The 22,394-nt window shown below is 35.1% G+C and overlaps 1 protein-coding gene across 5 annotated transcripts in view; it reads right to left on the bottom strand.

Moving 5' to 3' along the window:
• The window catches only part of Mical (Molecule interacting with CasL), a 153,443-nt gene that overhangs the window by 47,337 nt on the left and 83,712 nt on the right, over positions 1-22,394 (bottom strand). For 3 of the 5 annotated variants that reach the window (XM_089246324.1, XM_089246329.1, XM_089246326.1), the window contains 7 exons: positions 21,417-21,613; positions 15,548-15,692; positions 9,917-10,026; positions 8,882-8,995; positions 7,779-8,195; positions 2,210-2,458; positions 388-580 (listed from right to left, as the gene is read on the bottom strand). In XM_089246324.1, coding sequence (XP_089102450.1) covers positions 388-580; positions 2,210-2,458; positions 7,779-8,195; positions 8,882-8,995; positions 9,917-10,026; positions 15,548-15,692; positions 21,417-21,613 — 1,425 coding nt within the window. The remainder of the gene's footprint in view (positions 1-387; positions 581-2,209; positions 2,459-7,778; positions 8,196-8,881; positions 8,996-9,916; positions 10,027-15,547; positions 15,693-21,416; positions 21,614-22,394) is intronic. The other 2 variants (XM_089246327.1, XM_089246328.1) reach the window with 1 other exon arrangement.

The raw sequence follows: 22,394 nt of genomic DNA, 5'->3' as shown, positions 1-22,394 counted from the left end.
CAATTTTTTTGCGGGGGGGGGGGGGCAAAGAACATCTACTTAATGTATGTCTATATATACCATTTCTAGTGTATTTTCTAAATCCGGGGATGCCCTCGACCCCCCCAAATGACGGGCCTGATCTACAATGATTTCCGATACTTGCCCCCTTCAACACTGCATGATTTATTAAGACTGACAACCATTTAAGACATATTATGACCAAGTATGAATTTAGGCAAAATCAATAATTTTACATTGTGTTATTCCATTGCATCGCAATCCTGTCAATCCGACTAGAATACAATTTTATATGCACAGGCTGAACAAGAGATTTTGATAGCTCATACTACTACAATACATTTCTTGCAAGCAACTTTGTGAATTAGTCTTAATCATATGTACTACCTCCACCAGCAAAGTCTTTGTCAAATGAATAATTCCCCAAGCGAAGAGATGTTCCACAATATTCGCACTTGAAACACGTTCGATGGAAGAACAAACCTTCTGCACTAGACCTCTCCATTAAATATACTCTTTTCTTACAAAAAAAACAAATTTCACTTCCACCAGCCTGTGAAATTGGCTCTGCATGAAGATCCTACATAAAAATATAGAAAAATTAAAAAAAATTAAACTATAAGGAATAAATAAATCTTAATACAGCCAAAACCAAAGACAAAAGTTATTTATTTTTTAATAAAAGTTTTGGTTTAGTATAATTGCATACAGAGCTCATTATGCACTACAGTACGGGTTTATTCTAAGACATAATAGTTTTAAAAATAACAAATTGTCTTTAACCCACAACAGCTACTACTGATAGGGTCTCTCTGACCTAGCGCTTTATATTATGCATTACAAATTGGTTAGAAAACAGGTTTATGCACTGAAAATTCAGATAAGCTTTAGTAAGTTGGTGAGACACAGGTGTAGTTAGTGGCTCTTTTGTACTCTCAATTTGTGAATAATTTGATTTTCTTTTATTACAAATATTACAGCAATATAATATTACCTGTAGCTTCAGGTACTTTATTTGTCCATAACACCAACCGATTAATTTAAAGAAAGTAAATCAAAGAGAGAGACTCTGAAAACTTATGAAGTAAAAGGGAAATTGCACAAAACCAGATAAAATAGATTTAGTTAAGTTTATTTTTATTGTAAAAATACAAATAGCTCATTATAAAATCATGTGATAGGAAAAATTTCGAACACATGTTAAATTTTAATATTTAAAACTGAGGACTCAATTTAAAATACTGATTTTCTAAAAATCAGATTGGTCACACACACATACAATCACTATAATTTTTACAATAACATAGTTCACGCAATACTTAAAAATAATTAAAGTTGAATATTTAACCATAACATGTATAGTAAAACAAACATCAAGAAAACAGACACACACAAACAACACATGCTATTAGCACATAAAAAAAATATCAACTGAATAAGTTATTATTGCCTCAAAACAATTTCATTTCATGAGCATCACTTTTATTCATTTCATGCAATCGTAGTCTCAATGTTCTCTCAATTCTCAATCTATTTGGAAAAACTGCATATTTCAGTTTCAGAAATGGTTTTTAGATAATGAACTTGAGTGTGTGGTCTCAAAAAAAAAAAGCAAACAAAAAACACTCAGCATCATGATGAGAAGCAATTTGGTTTTCAATGGTTTTATTATATGTTGTGAGGAATGCAGATTTTGATACATGTTTTGCATTTGTGTACATACAGCTCTTACCAGGAATTTCAACAGGCAGTTTTGTTTTTGATTTGTGATTCATATTGAATGTCCTAATATTGTCTTGAAATAGAATTTTGATATTTTGGTTATTGCATAAATAAGAAAATTTATGATATAAGACTGATTAGTAAATTCATGCATTAAAAGAAAAGTTATAGGAAACATCCATGGCACTTCCAAAACATCATATGCTCTGTTTATCTCATTATATATCTATCATGAGGATCCTAACATTTATAATTAAAAATTTTAATACTTCCTATTAAAAATTAGCAAGACTTCAAATCAAGACTTGGTCGTTGAAATTTCTCAGCTAAGAAATCAAATATCCATTTTACATGCATTATTTCACAATAGACTTCCCATGTCGAAACTCAGTACAATGGGATCTAACATGCAAAAAAATATACATAGAAAATGTTGGTGTTAATTGAATAATTTGTCATTTGCAATAGGTGTGCACACAAGCCTTACATCATCATCAATTACAGAACAAGAAGATAGGACAGGGACTTTTCTTCCACAAATCTTCTTTTGCCATATTGTGGACATATGATGTGTCATGGCAGCTACTTTATTGTTTCCTCGAACACCAGTGTTAAGGTTTCCTTTAGCAAGTCGATCACTCAGTTTGTTTAAACTGGAATCAAACTTCTCAAACCTAGCTTTTTCTTCTGGTGTCAATGCCCCACCAGCTTGTAATTTTTTCTCCATATGCTTTAGCTGAAAAAATAATTTTTCTCTGCAACAGGATATACTTAAAATGTACATAGATATACCAAGATTTTCCAACCTTAAAAATGGTTATGAAAAATTTTAGCTTTGAATAATCCTTGAGCATAGTACAGTTTTATTCATTCAATAAAATGTGTCTCATCATTTTCTCTGCAGAAATGGGATGTTAGATAACATGAAGAAAACAAGAGGAAGCATTTTGAAAAAAATGAAAACAAGAAAACTTGAAAAAAAAAAAAATTGTGTATGGGTTAGACTCAGTTTTTGTGATTCGATAACAAAAGTGAAACTATGTAAACATGTTTACACATGAGAGAAAGAAGCAACATGTGTCCATGCATATTAACTGGATGGTTTTCACAGCACTCACAGAACAAATATCTTAAAGAGCTGCACCAACTGATGGCAATCTATTGACTAGCACAGTAGAGCTGTGGCTGAAGGTTGTCCATTTTAATGAAAGCCTGGTTTATAACATATAATTCTTATGCGGGTGTAATGCAATAAGGTGTACATCACAACGAAGGTACAGTAGTTATGAAAGATGTTTATTACATATCAAATAAGCATGCCCCCCATACTGAAACAAGGCCCTCTAGGCTGGTATTTTTGATGGGGTCCCAAGTCAGACTTTTCACAAGCTGTTCTATAGTGAATTTATAGCATAAAAATGAAAAATATGATGGTAATTGTCCAGGACCCTAAGGCTAGAGTCCTGTCAGCCACACCCTTGTGACAGCCTTCAATATAGGTTTCTCAATTGCAGTGCATACATTGACAAATAGCACAAATGTAATTCAATCATTACACTTCACTTCTGAAATATAGATGGCAGCACTTAAAAAAAAATCAGACAACACTAGATATGCACTCAGACTGTTAGGTACACTTCCGGCACAACTCACTAGGTAGTAAATTGCCCACAGATGGCAATAGACCTGAGTTGTGCTCGGTTTGAAAGAAAGTGTATACATTGTATACACTGCATTTATCTTTTCTGGCTGGCAAGTGGTACTAGTCATGCACCACACGTTTACAAAAAACAACACAACAATCACGGTTTAATCACTTGCATGGAAATTTAAAGCTTGTCACATAAAAATAAGCATCCTTCATTATTATTACAATTTTTTTAACTATCCATTATAAGTGACACCTGTTATAATAGGGTCCATTATAATGAGGTTCTACTGCATTATATACATACAGTGAATTCAGTTTACGAAGTTTCTGCTTAAGATGTTTAGCTGTTTGAGAAGTCTCTTATTTCCAAAGTCCTAATTTTCTTTCACATATATAGAAACATTTCTAGTTTAAGAAATTTTCCTGACAATCTTTTAACCCTTTACTGCGCACTACCCTTTAAAGTTGGAATTTCAACAAAAAAGTTGTAGGCTGTCTACTTAGGCCTAAAGGAGTACGCAAGTATAATTTTGTAAAGATTGCACTTACCATTTTGATTCTGTGGGTGTTCCATAAGCTGGAACACTGTGCCACCAGAGCTATGAAAAGTGCGTTTAAGTGAGCATTGCAGTGAAGCGTGTAAATGAGTAAAGCTTTTGCATATGAATAAAAAAACGCTGTATTATACCTGTGTAGCAGATTTAGCATGACCCAGGGTTCACCACGGGGAGGCCTACTACTCTACACCCCATCCCCCAAAAAATTCTTGTTTATATGATTTTTACGAAATAATGAGATAAATATTTACACTTCCTATATATATATATATATATATATATATATATACACAAGTCCTATCTGCAAAAATATTTACAATCAGTCTATTTTTTGGCTTAATGAAATTTTTAGAAAGTTCAGGAGCGTATTCCTCGGTATCGCTGCTATCCGCATTCTCAGATTTGCTACCTGAACGCAATTCCTCAAGCACTTTCAGTGCTTCGAGAAGACTTGCCAGACCTCTCTCCGTGCCATTTACAGAATGATTAATAATTTAAAAAAAAATTAACTACAATTATATTTACAAGAAAAAATAAACTATGTATATATACACAATTATATAAAAGGTACGGTAGAGAAACTCAACAGGGAGAGCAAAATAATTTGTGCAGCTCTAAGTAAAAAGACTTGAGCTACTGATAAAATCATCCCTTCCTGAAACCTCCCCACAAAATTCCAGAGGATCACATTTCCTACAAATGAAATATGCATTTCTTGTTTTTTTATAGACAACCAACCCTCCTGTGCCTTGCCTGAAAGCTTGACTTCATTCCCCCAAACAGAGGAAAATGTAAACACAAATGTTTCCTCTAGTCATCGCGTTCGGTTGTGTAATATGATACGAGCTAGTGGCACAGTGTTCCAGTTGATGGAACACCTTATTTTATTCAATGATTCTTCGTATGTTTCCTGCATAAAAAATTAAAAATAATATAGAATAAATAGTTTAGAGTACAGCCAACGACATAACGTAGAATTTTTTTTTTTTCAAGCAATCTTTTTTGTATCACAAAAAAATATACAAAATTTATCGTAAATACGAGGATTTTAAATAATGCGTCACAGCTGAAGATCATGGATTGCCTTGTGTAGTGGTGCCATCTATGGTTGAAAAGTAAAGTTCAAAGTAAATGGTAAACCTATTTTTATCCATTTATAATTGAATTTAACCGTTTAAGAAGCAAGTCAAGTTTGGGTGTTCTACGCAGTGGAACAGTGAACAACAAAGGGTTAAAGAGGATTCACTGCATATGGCTTAAAACTCTACTAATTTACTTTAAAGGAAAACTGAGAAGATAAAAATGTATATATTATAAATGAAGAAAACATATTATACGTACAGGCTGTTGTGCCAGATATGACCCAGGCTCTGTCCCACGTGGGATATATGCACATAAGTGGGATATGTACAGGCTGGACTTTTGATTTGAAAACCAAAATAGAAAATATTTCTGGTTCTTGATAACTGTCCCTCGAATTGAAAAAATTAAGGAAGACATCCGAGTTGGTCACTCATTTTGGTTCGAACAACCCCCATTTCACTTACGAGTTGAATGGGGGTGTCATTCTGGATGCAACTAGGATTACCGTTCTGGTTATTATTATTGATGAGAGGCTTAGGTTTCTCAACATTGTTCAGCAGTGGTCAAAAAATCAAATAGAATGCTCGGTTTCATTCTCAAAAAGGTCTCTTTGCAATCTCTTAAAGTGATTCTTCCAGTTTTGCGTGGCTTAGTTCGTTCTGCATTGGAGTATGCTGTCCAGTTTTAGAGACCATACTTACAAGGGATATTGACTTTGTCGAGGGGGGTGCAGAGAAGAGCCACACGTGCTCTTGATGGCAGACAAGGTTTAAGCTATGAAGAGACTTGATATCTTGAAGTGTTTACGTTGGAAGAGCACAGGTGTTGGGGGATATGATTGAAACGTTTACAATTTTCAATGAAATGGACCATGAGTTATTAATACATCATTAATCAACTGCTTCGACATCAAATACAAATAAATACAAATACAACACCACAACAGGCAAAATGCCCAACGAAGTGGCTGAGAAAAAGATGCCCATAACAAATATGGATGTCATATATTTCAAAAATAAAGCAACCCAATTAAAAATGTAATTAGGAACATTATAAACAATATATACACATGATAAAATATTATACAATGCTCATAAAGAATACTTATGGTTGTCTTATTCTAAGTATGAATAGCTTCTCGATTTACCCCAACATGTTTATCATACTTCTTTTTAAACGTGTCAATTGTGTTACAATTTACTACTTCCGGGAGTAAGCTATTCCATTTATTACAAACCCTATTAGAGAAAAATTCCCCCCCTGCGACACCATAACCTTGCATTGTCCCTTACCAATCGATACTACCTGGGCATCAGTATCAATTGGTATGGGACAATTCTAGGTTATTGTGTCTCGCAGGGTGTTTTTCTTTAATAGGGTTGTGAATACATGGAATAGCTTACTTCTGGGGGTTGCAAATTCTAACATGACTGACACATTTAAAAAGATATGCAATAAACATATTACGACGAGAACCTATCCATACTTTTTTTTATTGCTCTGATTGGGTTGCTGTATTTTTGATATAATTTAGATATATATTCGACATCAATATTTTTATGGGCATCTTTTCTACCATCGTTGCCACCTCGCATTTTATCTATTGCGGCCTTGCATTTGTATAGTTTTACCCCCCACCCCCCAAACCCACATCATGACATCAACATCACAGTGCATAAATCAGGTTTTTATAAAGAATATGAAAGATAATAACAGAAAAAATTCACTTGACAAATATTGAAATGTTGAAGCAGAGAAATCATTGAGCCACATCAACCTCTTGGAGGCTATAGCATTGTATAAAGAGTCATGGGAGATGAGGCTGAGAGAAGAACAGAAAATTTTAAACTACTCTGGCAAGACCAGGTTTTTTTATAACTGATTCCAATAAGCCTGTTCAATGGAAAGCGTTCACCCGTAAAGTGGCAATCTCAAGATATTTTGGGTTGTGTCAAAAACTTAATACCCTCTCAAAACGACAATCCAGAAATATCTTGGGTTCTTAAAACTCTCTCAAAACAGCAACCCCGAGCCCAAATGAAGTTGTAAGCTTTTTTCTACTAATAATATGTTTTCCTTCTCCCCATCCTGTCAATCAACTCCCAGTGGGCGGAGTCAGCTTTTGTTCAAAGTCTGCTAGCAAAAGGGGAAAGATGTTTTTCTTTTCCCTTTGAGGTAGTATTATTGCATATAGCATAAATAACAGAAAATGGTAGTTTCCCCACTCATTCTTGCTTTATTTGTTATTATTATTATTTTGTGTTCAGGTGGGGAAGCTCACAATCGGGAAAAAAAGTTCTTAAAAATAGGAGGCAATTTTTAGAAAGTTTAGTGATTTTTAAATGTGGCAGTTATAATGTGGATCAGGAAAATTTTAAAAAGACAGCTTAAAGGCTTAAATGAATAGGTACAAAAAAAATGGCCAAAATGGAAAGAGAAAACCTTTTGGGTGATGGAATAAATTTAGATCTGTAAATATGCTGCAGGTTGCTTTTAAGCAGAAATTCGCTATTAAGTTCATTTTTATAAAATTAGGTTTGCTGTCGTGGGCCACATCAGAAGACTCTGAAGGACACATTTGGACTATGGCCCATGGGTTAAGCATGTATGCTCCAGATGATCCATCCCTTTTTTGAACATATGTTCACATACAATCAATCAAAATTTACAAACATATCAGAATAAAACTAAGTTCAAAACAACAAAACATGATTTTATTGTTCTGTCATTTTAACCTAAGAAATGTTAAAAAATATCATATTTACTTTATTCAAATATATCTCTTGAAGTATTTTAGATTTTTCATTCTCGATAGGCTTTGGCACTGGCTTTTCTTGTTTGCTGACTTTGTCCTCTAATAGTTTAACATTCCAATCATCTTTGCGTAGCTTTCCTACTTTAGGGCAAGTGGATTTTTTATCACTTTTACTACTATCACTTTTTTGAAGTTGTTCTTGTATGAGTTTGATATTCAGTTCTGCATGAGCTGCTCGAAGATGTGCAGGTTTTGAATTTTCACTGTTTTCAGCTATCTGACGCTTTAGTCCTGCATCTTGCTGCATTTTCATTTCTAAAAACTTGGCTCGAGAATTTATAGATTCTTTTCGCAAACTGGTGCCAACATTAATCATTTCTGGAACAGTTTTAAAATTTGTCAGGGATACTTCATTGCTGATGAGGTCCTAATATAAAAAAAGAAATAGATGTAAATGAAATAAAATATAACTAGTTTATAGATTTTTTGTTACTTTACCCATCTAAGAATTTTTTAAAAAATTAGTTATTAGCTTCAAGAAACTATTATTTTTTCCTACATTTTTAATGTAAGATTGAATTTAATTCAATGGGTGTCCAGAAGAAAGGCATATTTTACAAAAAACGATAAAAAATAATGCCCCCATTTCAAGGTCATAATCCTGCGGAAATCACATATGATGCCCTCTTTCAGTTTTGGACACTAAAAAAATTACAGCAGAGTTTGTCACATCACATTTTACCTTCTTCTGTAAAAAAACTGTTTTGGAAAAAATGTAACATATACCCTTCTTCTAGACACCCATTAATTTATAGATATTATGTGGGGGGGGGGGGGTGATTAAATTGTGAGGTCCTAATATAAAATACAGAAAAGTTTTGTTGCATGTCTTTAAGAGTTGCTCAACAATTTATGAAAAAAAATTCACCAATTTAAGTAATTGGAAATATCTTTTATGCACATTTAATAATTTTTTTTCTCATTGAGGAATGTCTAAATTTCATGTTTTACAATTTTAAGAGAATTCAAAACAGTATTGACTAGCACCATAAATATTTGAGAATTCATTAAACACAAATTAGAATTTATATATTTAGATTGAAAGAATGTTACCAAAGCTATTCCTTTATCTTTTTCCTTTGATCGCCTTTTGTGTATTAACAGTGGATGTCTACTACGTCTCAAACTGTCTGCTTTTTCTTTGATTGATTCTTTATCCAGAGAGTACTAGAAAAATATTTATCACATAACTGCTGAAATGCTGCATGAAACAATTTCAGAAAATGAGAAAAAAAAATATATAAGGGGGGAATTTTCACCATAAAATGAATCTCCAACAGTTTCATAAGAAAACAGCACTGTACTAATTTATCATTTTTGTCGCACCATTTTTTTTTTGCACGTGAGGGCTAATTAGACCGGGACAGTAGCACTGTACTAAATATTTCAATCTATATTTTTAAAGGTGAAGAACATTTGATAAAATCTTATTATATAGGGTGATTACAATAAAAATTATATGATTCAAAATTATATTATTTGTGATCTTAAAACAGTTAAGTAAGAACCACTAGTCAGAATGACTTGAAAATTTACATGAAAACTCCTGCAGCAATAGAATATTATTTAGCAAAGGAAAAAAAAACCGTAAATATTTATCGATAAGCAGCACTGTACCAGTGAATCGCGAAAAATTTGCTTGCAGAATAAAACCACAGTCAGTTGTAGCAAAATGAAAATTTAATATCATAAAATTTCATAATCCATGGAAACAGCACAAAAATGAAATCATAAAACAAACACCTATGACTTAGCAAGAAAGACAGTTGTTACAGTGTTCTGCTATGAGTTGAAGCGTTAAACTGCATGTTCCACAACAGCTCAGAGTGTGCTAGTGGTAATGCTGGCTTTCAACTCATGTTCACTATGTGTGACCACTGTACACAACATTCTTGAGGTACCTAAACAGCATTACCATAATTTTTGTAGAGAACACACTCCAATCTGCTGGGTAACATGCAGTTTCACACTTCCAACTTGTAGCATGATCACCACCAACACATTAATTTTTGCATGTGACTTTCTATTACAATATAACTTACTTTTATTCCTAAAACACAATAAAATAAAGCAATATTGTTATGTTACCTTCCTTTTATTCTGGAGTTTGTTGCTGATTTTGGCCAAGACAGAGCGAGGAGCGATAAAAGTTTGCCTATTAGGACTGACTGTGCGATCATCAGTGGAAGACTTGTACACTAGATTCAAAAGAGCAGCAAAGAATAGTAAGTATAATTATTTTCATCACTTTATGCACACACAATAAAGATGAGAAATAAACATGTCACAGTTTATTTTTATTGGCTATTGGGCTGGGGAAAAAAATCAAGCAACCATATAAACATTTCTATGAAAAAGAGATTCAATCAAGGGTTCCTCAATTTTCAACGAGATGAGGCATCAAACAAACCAATTCCATACAAATTCATTAACTGGCTCGTTTCACTTGTTGTCTTCAGCTTAGCAACTATTCATTTCTTTGTTTTCATAATCTCATAAAATTGGGTTTTCTATTGGCAAATGTTTTTCTCATCTGGGTAACACGTAACACCATTTTTTTTTTGTCATTATAAAGTGAGCTTTCAATTTTCAATCTCCATGACACAGATTGGCAAGCTGCAGGCAGCTCATTTGTAAGCCAAAGGCTTATGGATCAACAGTTTCAATAGATATGAAACTCTCGTTACCAGTTTCAGAATGACAAAACAATGTGGTACTATATGCACTATTGTGAATTTCTACTGCATGGCAAACTCCATAATTGTGGAAGAAGTTTAAGTCATCCATGGCCAAAATATGCATAGCTTAGAGCAGTGGTTCCCAAGGACGTAGCGAGGGGGGGGGGGACTCAGGGGTCTGCCCCCCCCCGAAATGTGAGAACATGACCGAAAAAGGGAAAAAGATGGCAAAATCTATTGTTCTATCACTTTGGTCTCCCCCTGAACAAAATTTCCGGCTACGCACCTAGTGGTTCCAAAGCTTTTTAGGCCATGCCCTAACAAAGCATCTCAGAAATCCTGGTGTGCCCCCCCCCCCCGTAAAAAGCTTCATAGTGCTATAACAAAGTCCCCCAAATAACAATTTTTTTTTTTGCTTTGCATCCTTTTAAGTTCTGCAACCCAGGAACTCCCCCACCCCCCTAGTTCTTTTTCTTTCCCATTACTTGCAATCCTCGTTATTAAAAAAAGTAAAGTACCATTTACAATGAGGGAACCAAAAAAGTCATTTACTTGGTTGATAGCAGTGATTCTTAACCTGAGTTTATAAGAGTATCCATCTTTTAGGACTGCCATACAGTGTGTGTTTGAGGCTTTTATCAGCAAACATGTCATGCACTACTGCAGTAAACATCATCACTGGAGATGACAACAAGCAAGGAGATGAAACAATATCCTCGGAAACGATTTAAAGTCTAAACAGGGGCACCTTAAGTGAGGGTGCACTCGGGCGGCAGCTTAGACTTTAATTTGACACAAAATTATTTAAGGATTTCCAACAGTAAAAATTTACACTACATCATGCTTTTGAGCCATATGTTGGCAATGGAGGTGTTAGGCAAACTTGAGGAAAAAGACAGGACCTGGAACCATAACACCAGAAGGTATTACCCTCTATCATAAAGGGCAAGTGTGTGCATTTTGGTGCTCTCAAGCAGTATTTTTTCCATAACAGTCAAATAAAAGAAAAGGAAATAATTTGGCTTCGCACCTGCCCGGTTCCTGGATCATGTGAAAATGCATTTGAGATAAATTTCTTAACATAAAAATTGCGTCGTTATACAACATCTTTACAAAATAAGTGTATATAAGTAATGATGGCTCATCAATAAGTGCTTGTGGGATTTAATTTTCTGCCATAATCAAGAATGTTAAAATAATTTCTGCTTTGAAAATGAAACATTTCCTTCAAAAGCGGGACGTATGGCCACACATATTTTTTGGCAATTAATGGCGTGAGGCTACAAACAAAATAGATTTATCTCAGGGCTATAGCCCTGTCCATTCTCTGCCAGGGTCATTTTAAGGGGCGGCGCATGAGGCTTTGCATCCAGGCAGTGGGTAAGATCAAGCTGCCATGAGTCTAAATACATAATCAATAACAATTCAAATACAAATACAATGCCACAACAGCAAAATGCCTAACGAGGTGGCTGAGAAAACGATGCCCATACAAATATGGATGTCATATATTTCAAAAATACAGCAACCCAATTCAAAATGCAATTAACAAAAATTATAAACAATATATACACATGATAAAATATTATACAATGCCCATAAAGAATACTTATGGTTGTCTTTTTCTAAGTATGGACAGCTTCTAGATTTACCCCAACATGTTTATCATATTTATTTTTAAACGTGTCAATTGTGTTATAATTTACTACCTCCGGGGGTAAGCCATTCCATTTATTAACAACCCTATCATAGAAAAATTCCCTGCGACACCATAACCTCGCATTGTCCCTCACCAACTGATACTGGTGTCCCCTTGTAAAAGCAGTCGATTGGCGGTGTACTAATACTTCATGGTCCATCCTATCCATCCCGTTGTAAATTTTGAACACTTCGATCATATCTCCTCAACACCTGCGTTCATCCAATGTAAACATATTCAAAAAAATGAAGTCTCTCTTCATAACTCAAGCTGCATGTGCCAACAAGCACACGCTTAGCTCTTCTCTGCACCCCTTCAACCAAGTCTATGTTCCTCCGTAGATATGGTCTCCAAAACCTTACAGCATACTGCAGTCCAGGTTGAACTAAGCCTCGAAAAAGATGTAGAATGACTTTAGGAGAACGCGAAGAGACCTTTTTGAAAATGAAACCGAGCATTCTATCTGCTTTTGTGGCCACCGATGAACAATGTTCAGAAAACTTAAGCCGCTCATCAATGAGAATTCCCAAATCAGTGACCCTAGTTGCATCCGGGATAGTGACACCATTCAATTCGTAAGAGAACCATGGGTTGTTTGAACCAAAATGAGTGACCATGCACTTGTCAAAGCTAAACGTCATGCTCCATTGATTTGCCCATGCTGTAGTATAGTTTAAGTTGGTCTGGAGCAACTCCCTATCGCTTTGATTCCCGATTACCCCGGTTAGCTTCACATCATCTGCAAATCTGCTACCAACCTCATTGATACCCAGATTGAGTTTATCGATAAAAAGTGAAAAAAGTATTGGGCCAAGGACACTTCCTAGAGGAACTCCACTTGTGACGCCTGTCCAGCCAGAGAATTCCCTTTTCAACTCGTTGTGACCTATATTTTAACCACGATTCTATCCACTTCAGCAAGTTGCACCCAATCCCAATTTCTTGTAAATGCTTCAAGAGTTTACCATGTTGGACCCGATCAAATGCCTTCTAGAAATCAAGGTAAACAACATCTACATTTTTCCACTCATTCAAAGCCTTCGTCACGTGATCATAGAAGCAAAGAAGGTTAGTCACATACGACTTCCCCTTCCTGAACACATGCTGATTATCCGACAATACATTATTCTCGTCTATCCACTTCACCAACTGCCTTTTGATAATTTCCAAAGTTTTCGAGAGGGAGCTCGTTAAACTCACTGGATGACAATTGGACACATCTTCTCTACTACCCTTCCTTCTTAAATATCGTAACAACATTAGCAAGTTTCCAATCCCTTGGGATGACACCCTCAGCAACACTACTCCTGTATATCTGTGCGACTGGCCCCAGCAATTCATTAGCACATTCCCTGAGGACTCTGGGATAGATATCATCTGGTCCTGGTGCTTTGCTTGCACATATATTTCTTAGAAGATTTAGGACCTCCACGTCTTTTACTTGAATATCGCTGAAAATTTTATAACCCCATGCAACACCTGTATATTGAATATCATTATCTCCATTAAAAACAAATGCGAAAAAGTCATTGAAAGCATTACACATGCCTATACATTGCTCTGTAACCTATATATAGACCCTCTTATCGACAGGAGGCCATGTGTCCCCTTACATCCATTATTGACATATCTAAAAAATGATTTTGGGTCAGAGCCAATGTTATTTTCCAACCTAGATTCAACTTCCTTTTTACGATCCCTTCTTTTTTCAATGCTCTTCTTTTATCAGTAAACAATGATAGGTTACCTCTTCCACTTTTACTCTCTCTGAATGCTCTTTTATTTTCAAGGTAAAGGTTACGCATGCTATCTGTGAACCAAAGCGCTGTAGCCCAGGTTGATAAGACACTCGTCTAAAGTACCAAAGGATGTTTAGAGGTGTCGCAAGTTCGATACTCGGTTCGTCCTTGTCAGAAAACTTTCCTGATATAGGGGTACAACAGAAACGGCGACATGACCACAGAAAATATTGCTACTGCAGGGAGTCCCCTATCAAGGGGTTAGCGCACCAACCTCTCGACGAGTATAAAAAACAAGCCTGCCGTTCAGAATAGGCGATAAATTGTAGGTCCGGTCTAATTAGCCCTCGTGTGCAGAAGATGACCGTGGCGTGACAAAAATGATCTGTGAACCATAGAAAGTGCAATGAACAAAACACACTTTTTTCAAACAAAGGATATGACATCATGCGAAATAGAGGACAGCTTCATACTAAATTCTTCCCATTGACTTACCACCCCGACTGATTCCAACCGGTCTTTGAAAACTTCTGCTAACCTTCCTCTCAAAACATCAAAGTTAGTTCTCTGAAAACAAGGAACCAGTCTTTTGTTATCAACCTTATACGAAGAAAAGTTACAGTGAAAACTGACGACACGATGATCATGGGAAGAAAACTCGTCCCCCACCGAAACATGTTCAACAAGATCTTCAGAACTAGTTTCTTCTTATCAGAACTAACTTCTTTTTATCAGAATAATATACAGTGGAACTTGTATGAAATGGAACATCAACAGACTGAAATAACATTCCGTTTTAGACAAATTTTTGATAAAAGGTGCAAATAAAAGTACTAATCACTGAACAGACTATATTCTGATTTCGTTTAAGACAGGTTTCCGTCTCATACGTGCCCATCTTAGATAGGTTTCACTGTAATATTAAGTGAAATGAAAACTAAATTATACAACATAGAAAAAAAGTAAATTTGGAAAATTAATATACAGGGTGTACATAAGTAAAGTTCCCCTGTTTTGAGTTTTCTACAGCTTTAACTACCCATCAGAAAAATGTGAAACTTGAAGAATTTCACAATGAAGGGATGGGGAGAATTTTTAAAGCCCTTAAAAGATGGAAAATCTCAGAATGGTTTTTAGTGCAGAATCATAGCGCCCATAAAAGAATTTCACCAGTAAAGCACAATTTTTAATATATCATTCTTAAATTTAATGTCATAATCTTTGGTGAGGAAATGGAAATGGTTCTACTAGAGATATTTAGATACCCTGCCATGAAACATAAGCAGTTTGGTTGCATGTTGCGAACAATTACCTATTAAGCACTATAATTTGCATAGAAAACATTCTCTAGAATGGAACCTATTTATTTTGCTCTCAATTTTTTTCTCATCCCTTCATTAAGACATTTACAGTCTCTAAGCTTTTTGATGAATAGTTATGGCTGTAGACAGCTCAGACCAGGACTTACTTTAATTATACCCTACATGTTGATATTTTGCTATTTGGAAAAAAATTACATAATGGATTTAATTTAAACAGAACTAAATAAATTTAGCATGTAAATTCAAAATTAATCTGCTAAAAATAAATTTAACAGACTTACCAACTGGTATCTCACCCCGAAATGTGTCATAAATCTGAGCTAAATATGAAATCATAGACAATTTGTCAGGAACCTCACAGATAGCCATTTCTTGCCCTGTCATGACTGGAGGGATCCCTAATTCCCTTTCACAAATGTCAAAGGCCTGTAAATGCATTAATATATTGGTGAAAATTTTGAAAGCAGAAAGCTGTCCAAACAAACATCTAGAAAAAATACATAAAATATGTCTGTACATGCATGAAAACATGAATATATTTGAATTAACCCTAGATAACTAAACTTAAATCAGTGTTACTCAGTAGCTAATCATTCGACTACAAATTAAAAACAAGTACTTTTTTATATTTCCTTTATTCATTTCAAACAAATTAGCGTAACTTAAGAGAAGTATTATAATATTTCAATTATAAATAAATAAATAATAAAAAATAAATTAAAAAATTGAAGTAAAAAATTTAAAAAAAATCTTTTACCAGGTATGAAGGCACTATGAGTGAGGTGGTATGAGCACAAAGGGAACATCTCAAATTTGCAAAACTGGCAGGGGTCAGTAGTCTATTAGACAAATAATTAGTTATCTAGGGTTAAATACAGTAGACTACACTGCTCAAAAAAATTTCACATTCTATACTACTTTGTTAGATACCTTTAGCATGAATCACAGCATGCATTCTCCACAACATTACGTTTGAGAGGTAAAGCAATATCTCAACACTTACTTCTAAGCTGATTTGCGTCATTGTTTCACCAAGATCTAAGGTGCCTATAAAGAAGAGCAGACTCATTGTCTATCTCTGAACAAAAAACTGGTTTACTATTATAAGTGATGTCTCAGATATTGTTTTAAAAAAGCAGGACAGGGAACTGCAGTTGGCTGTACCAATAATACTGACATCACATTTTTGCTCAAAGATGGTGGATGAGTCAGCCTATTATTTTGAAAAGCTTTACCATGATCTGCTGTCGTGGAGCAAAACATGGATAACTCCTCAAATTCCTTTCTAATGTTGAGTTGAACTGGAATTAAAAAGGAACTAGATTGTAGCCAATCCAAGTGTTTAGATAATGCCTAGTACTTTCTTGAAATAATTTCTTTTACAGTTTGAGAGACAGGTGCGTGCCCGCGTGCGTGGGGGGTATAGGGTCCTATGCCTTCCCCTCACAAAACAATCAAAAATCACAAATATTTTTTGTAAAATTTTTCCCTATTTGCTTTTTCAATTACATTGCAGAACAAAGTAAATTTTCATAGCTCATAATGGACAATGCTTATGCTCATTCAATGTTCCTTTTTTCAGGTAGAAGTTTGATTCACAGCAATGTTTGCAAAAAATACTGCTCTAAAATATTTTGAACTACAGTGATACCTCAGCTGACAAAAATAATTTATTCCTGATTCACATTTGTTTGCATAAAGGCAAAATTGTTTAATTTGTTATAGGTATTGCCTTAAAATTCAAAGATAAGTTTTATAAAACACTAGTAAGCACTACAAAAACAAATGAATAAAAACTGACAGAAGGCTGGGATGACCAACTTCACAATCAAAGGGTCAGAGGATAATGGTTTCAGTCCAAAAAAATCAAAACTAATAGTTTTTTATACCTCAGAAACGTCTTTTTTCCCCATGTAAAAAAACCAGATGCAAAAATGTTTTCAGTCCGCTGTAATAAAGGAAGGAAGATATGGCATGGAGGGGATGCGTGAACAATGACCTTTATCACAGCATGCAGATGGAAAAATGATCAGAGTCCACCACATGCACAGTAGAAACGAATTTGTGACATGCGCAGAGAGTGATATTTGAGTGTGTGTTTTTGTTTTGCTTTACTCATGCAGTTCATGCTTTGTGCTTATGAATTCAAGGTTAGTGGATGTATAAAAGTATTACTGAGTACAGATTTATGTTGTGTCCTAAACAAACATCCTATATAGAGAGATAGATGGCTTTTTCTTAGCCCAATAGAAATCAAGGAAACAGATATTTTCTTTATATTATGCTGAGGTGGACTTGGAAAGAAAAGTCCCAGTGGAGATAAGATGATTTTTTTTCCAAGTCCACCTCAGCATAATGTCCACAAAATATCTGTTTCCTCAAATGTTCCATGTTGAGATTCTAGAGGAATAGATGGAAGTTAAGAAACAGTCCACGCAAAACCATCTCTTTTCATAGTGATTGACTGTAAACAACAAATGTCTAAAGCTTGAACAGATTTTTTAAAGCTTATGTACCAGAAAAAATGTCCACTGCCAACAAAGCCAATATCAGTTACCTTCATGTAGATCATAGTTCCCAAAATTTTTGTTCCATTGCCTCCCCCTTCTTCAGAAATTTTTCTCTCATCGCCCCCCCCCCCAATTCAGGTGAACCCATAGGATCCTATGTTACACCCGTAGCTTCTATCACCCCCCCCCCCCCAGAACATTCCATCGCCCACCAGGGGACAATACTGCCAACTTTGGGAAACACTGATGTAGATAGTTCTACACCACATTTAGTGTACCACTGTTCCAGTTTCCGTGATAGTTACACTAGCCATGACGCTACTATTTAAAAACAAGCAAAGAGGGAGAAAGGACCACCAACAAGAGAAGGACATGCCTATTGAAGAACTGGAAGTTTTGTACAAGGCCCCAATCCCAATCTCTCGTGCGAAGCACAGTGACCTGAAATCTTTAACAAGGTTTGTAGGTGACCCTCTATGTGATGTAGTTGGAAAGTTCAATTTTCTGTTTCATATTTAAAGATGGAAAAGACAATTGCTTACAATGTCCAGACTGCTTAGTTTGGTGCTAAGAGCACCAAAAAGTCATAAAAGCATTCAAGCCTAGACTTCTTTATTTTTTTATTACATTTCATCTTAGCTTAATCTTTCATTTTACATGAAATGGCTCAAAAGCTTTCTGAAAGAAGAAATGGAAGTACTATATCTTGAAAGCAATTCTGAGGCAGACATAAACTGATTGAGCTTGAGTGATAGCAATTCTGATGATTGGTGTGAAAATTCAGCTCACAATGCAGCTGTGTTATGTTAGCACATACCAGGTGTACAAGTATGAAATGCGGATTTTTTTTCAAAAAAAACATGTTAAATTCGGAAGAATGATAAAAAGTGTTTTATTCAAAGTATGCTCTATTGCTTGTTATACATTTCCCCCATCTTTCCTGAAATTTGTGAATACCACACCAGTAAAAATCTTCCCCTTTTGCTGTGAACCATTCATCGAGCTATTTTTTCACATCTTCGTACGAACCAAAGCATTGCTCAGAAAGTGTGTGACCCATCAATGCAAACAAGTGGTAATTGGAAGGAACCAAGTCTGGTGAGTAAGCCGCATTGGGTAGAACTTCCAGCTGAGTGCTTCCAACGTGCCGCGAACCGCTTTTGCTGTATGTGATGGAACATTGACCATTGAACATTGTCAAGGAGCATTTAACGTTGTCATGGGGCATTGCGATTAGAAACAGCTTGTTGACTAATGCCCAATTGCTCTGCGAGTTGTTTTTGTGTCTGTGTAGTATCATCTTCGTCCAACAATGCTTCCAATTCCGCATCTTCTTTTTTTTTTGGCGGTTTTCCATGTTCCTTGTCTGCAACATCGAAGTCGCCACTTTTGAAAAACCGAAACCATCATTCACACGTATCTTGCGATGGAGCATGTTCACCATAAGCTTCTCGAAGTAATCGGTATGATTCAGCAGCAGTTTTCTTCAAATGAAAACAAAAAAATTAATGCTGTCCGCGAATGCTCTTTGTTCAGTATAACTTTCGACATATTGAACACAACAATACAACACTATGCACACACTTTTCCAATTTATCACTCGTGCGCATCTGACACTTGTTGATGACACAACAAAATGGTGCAGTGTCAAATCTTTATAGCACAAACTGCATTGGTCCACCATCTGTTTTCTGAAATCCGCATTTCATACTTGTACACCTGGTATATCAATATAAGCTAAAACATTCATTAGCAGAGATTGAAAAACTGTGAAAAAAATCTTTTTTAGTCAAAAAATTTGTAAGCTAAGATATTACTTTATTAAATTAATGAATGTTGGTTTTTACTATATATATATATATATATCCTTTGGGGCTTATGTATATTTTGCTCTATGTAAGGGGATCTATGCATTATAAAAATTTGGGTCTATTTTCCACTCTTCACTAGACTGGCCGCTGTGGTGGTCGAGTGGTTATAGCGACAGACTCGCATCGTGAGGTCAGGGGTTCGAACCCCACCGTCGTCACAGTGGTGATCAGATGAAGTTGGTTTTCTGTGGTTCCCAACTTCAAGGCACTAATGCGAGCCGATCTTCCCCTTTAAAAAGTCTCACCACAGAGAGCAACAGACCTACTAACAGTAAAAATGTGTGATTCAATAATAACACATACATCACTCACTTCACTTCTGAAATGGAAGCACTGAAAAATCAAACACAACACTACATATGCACTCAGACTGTTAGGTACACACACAATTACACTTCCGGCGCAACTCACTAGGTAGCAAATCGCCCATAAATGGTGGTAGACCTGAGTTGTGCTCGTTTTGAAAGACTCTTCATAAAATTTCAAACCAGAAAAACAGACCCATTACAAATTAACTAGACTGTTTTGCTTTTCACAAAAATGAACATTTTCACAAATACAGGACCCAATAAAAAAGTTTGGACCATCCTGTGTCTATTGTAATTTTATATATCTATATTTATATTTCAGTTTAGGTCGAGAGATTGTCATCATATCCTTTCAATACCACCCAACTGTTGTGTTGCAGCACTCCCAACAGTGAATGATACTTGAATATTTCATCACCTACCTTTTCCCTAGTCTAATGAAATCTCTACCACAGTGATTCTCAATTGAGAGCCATATGACCCTCTTGCATATTTATGAGGTGAATGTGCGGTGAAATAGTAGCCCCAGAATAGGAAACCAGAGGTCAAAATTGAGTGAAAGGGGGAAGCAAGCCATGGGAGATTATTAAGGGGTCACAAAGAGCTGTAAAAAAAAACCAAAAAAAAAACCAGCTAAGAAGCATTAAGTGAAATATAATGGGAAAATATCTAATTTGAGAAATGGGTAGAAACCCATAGAGGTTCTACCCCATTCAATCTGTAAAACCCATAAGAAATTAGGTGGGAAAAAATAACTACTTTGAAAATCCAGAAGAACCCCACCTTCCAAAGAGAGATGTGACAGGGCTAAAGGTCCTGGTTGTCCGGATATCAGCCTTATTTATACAATTTTTGTTGTATAATAACAACATTAACTCATTTAGAGAAATAAGGTTAAGATATAGAAAGGATCTTGCTCCTGATAATGGAACACCCTTATTAAGGCAGGAGGTGGGGGCATAAGAAAAAAATATTATCTGAAGGGGAAATAAGTGGGGTAAAGGAAATACTAGTTAGTTGTACATATACAGTGAAGTCTCGATATAACGATGCTCTGCGGACCATGGAAAAATATCATTGTAGAGGGATTTATCATTGTATCAAGTATCGTTGTAGTGAGGTTACAGTATATAAATAAGTATATACATGTGGTGTTTATTACACTATAGCTGTTTAGTAAGGATTAAAGGGATAAAAAAAATTACCATAATAAACCAGATGAATATATTTTTTTATTGAAAAAAATTTTCTGTAGTATTTCCTGTAGGTCCATAGGTTCATTGTGACTATCATAGAAATTATGAACAATCTGTGTAGCAGTTGACAACTCTGTATATACAGAGGGTCTAGAGGCAAATTACAATCTTTTTAAACAAGTGAAAGGTCACCGGAAGGATACCAAAAATTTAACATAATCCTGAATCAATAATAAGCTTCTGTAGTATATGTGTGAATACATACCAGCTGATTATTTTCGGCTACATCCTTGGAATTTAAAATGCTCACATCTATGAGGTCCGGTCTATATCTATGCAATATGGTGCAGAGAGCTAATCCATTCTTCCATGATGTTGTGAAATTTTCAATTTTAATAGTGTCATGGAGAGCAACCTGACGTTGGCACCAGTTGAGCAATGCATCAGGGTGAATGCAAGATCCTTATCAAATAAATAAAAGCAGCCTAAGACATGATTCTGTTTAAAACAATTTTGATAATTCTAAACAAAAACATTGCAAGTAAATTTATAATCAGAGTATTGAGAATCTGGAATTATTTTGATCATCCAAAGCATGTATAAAGTATAGCTGAAAAATATTTTTCAATCCCGTTAGGTACAATGTAAAACCACCTAAAGGATGGGTTACCCTTAAAAAAAAAATAAATGGAACTGCATAAGCTATCTAACCAACCAACGGATCTGCACGTACATATATGTGTGAAAAAATCCATTTGAAAATGGTTCTGAACGTGAAAACACGAGGCACAGAATATCTGTTTCTAAATGTGTTTTACTGATTTTCCTTCCCCTTTAAAGTCTTTGTTAAAACATAGCAATGATGGCTCAGTATATACTCCTCCCCTTTCTTAATGCAAACATTCCTAAAGGAATTAGGCCCCATGGTACTATACGAGAGAAGTGCCAGAATTGCTGTCGTCACCTTTGCAGCGTACATGTTTTGAATATCATAAAATAGGGTGAATAGGAACAAAACTTTGTAAAATCACAAACATGTACTCCCCTATTATATTCACAAAAGAATTTTCTGTTCTTAATTTATTTTTCAGTTGGCTAACATGATAAATTTTTTTTGTGTCAATATAATACAGGAATATGTTTGTGCTTTTACAAAGTTTCTTTCCTATTCACCTCATTTTACAATAGCTCAATCAGAATCTTAAAAAAATTATACGTAAATAAATAGATATATATGAGCAAA

This window comes from Pholcus phalangioides, unplaced genomic scaffold, assembly GCF_987345545.1.
Source record: "Pholcus phalangioides strain wild (caught in Gottingen) unplaced genomic scaffold, Ppha-v1.0 ptg000017l_1, whole genome shotgun sequence".
NCBI lineage: Eukaryota > Metazoa > Arthropoda > Arachnida > Araneae > Pholcidae > Pholcus > Pholcus phalangioides.
The sequence above is the reverse complement of the archived record's forward strand: the minus strand, read 5'-3'. Positions and strand labels throughout refer to the sequence as shown.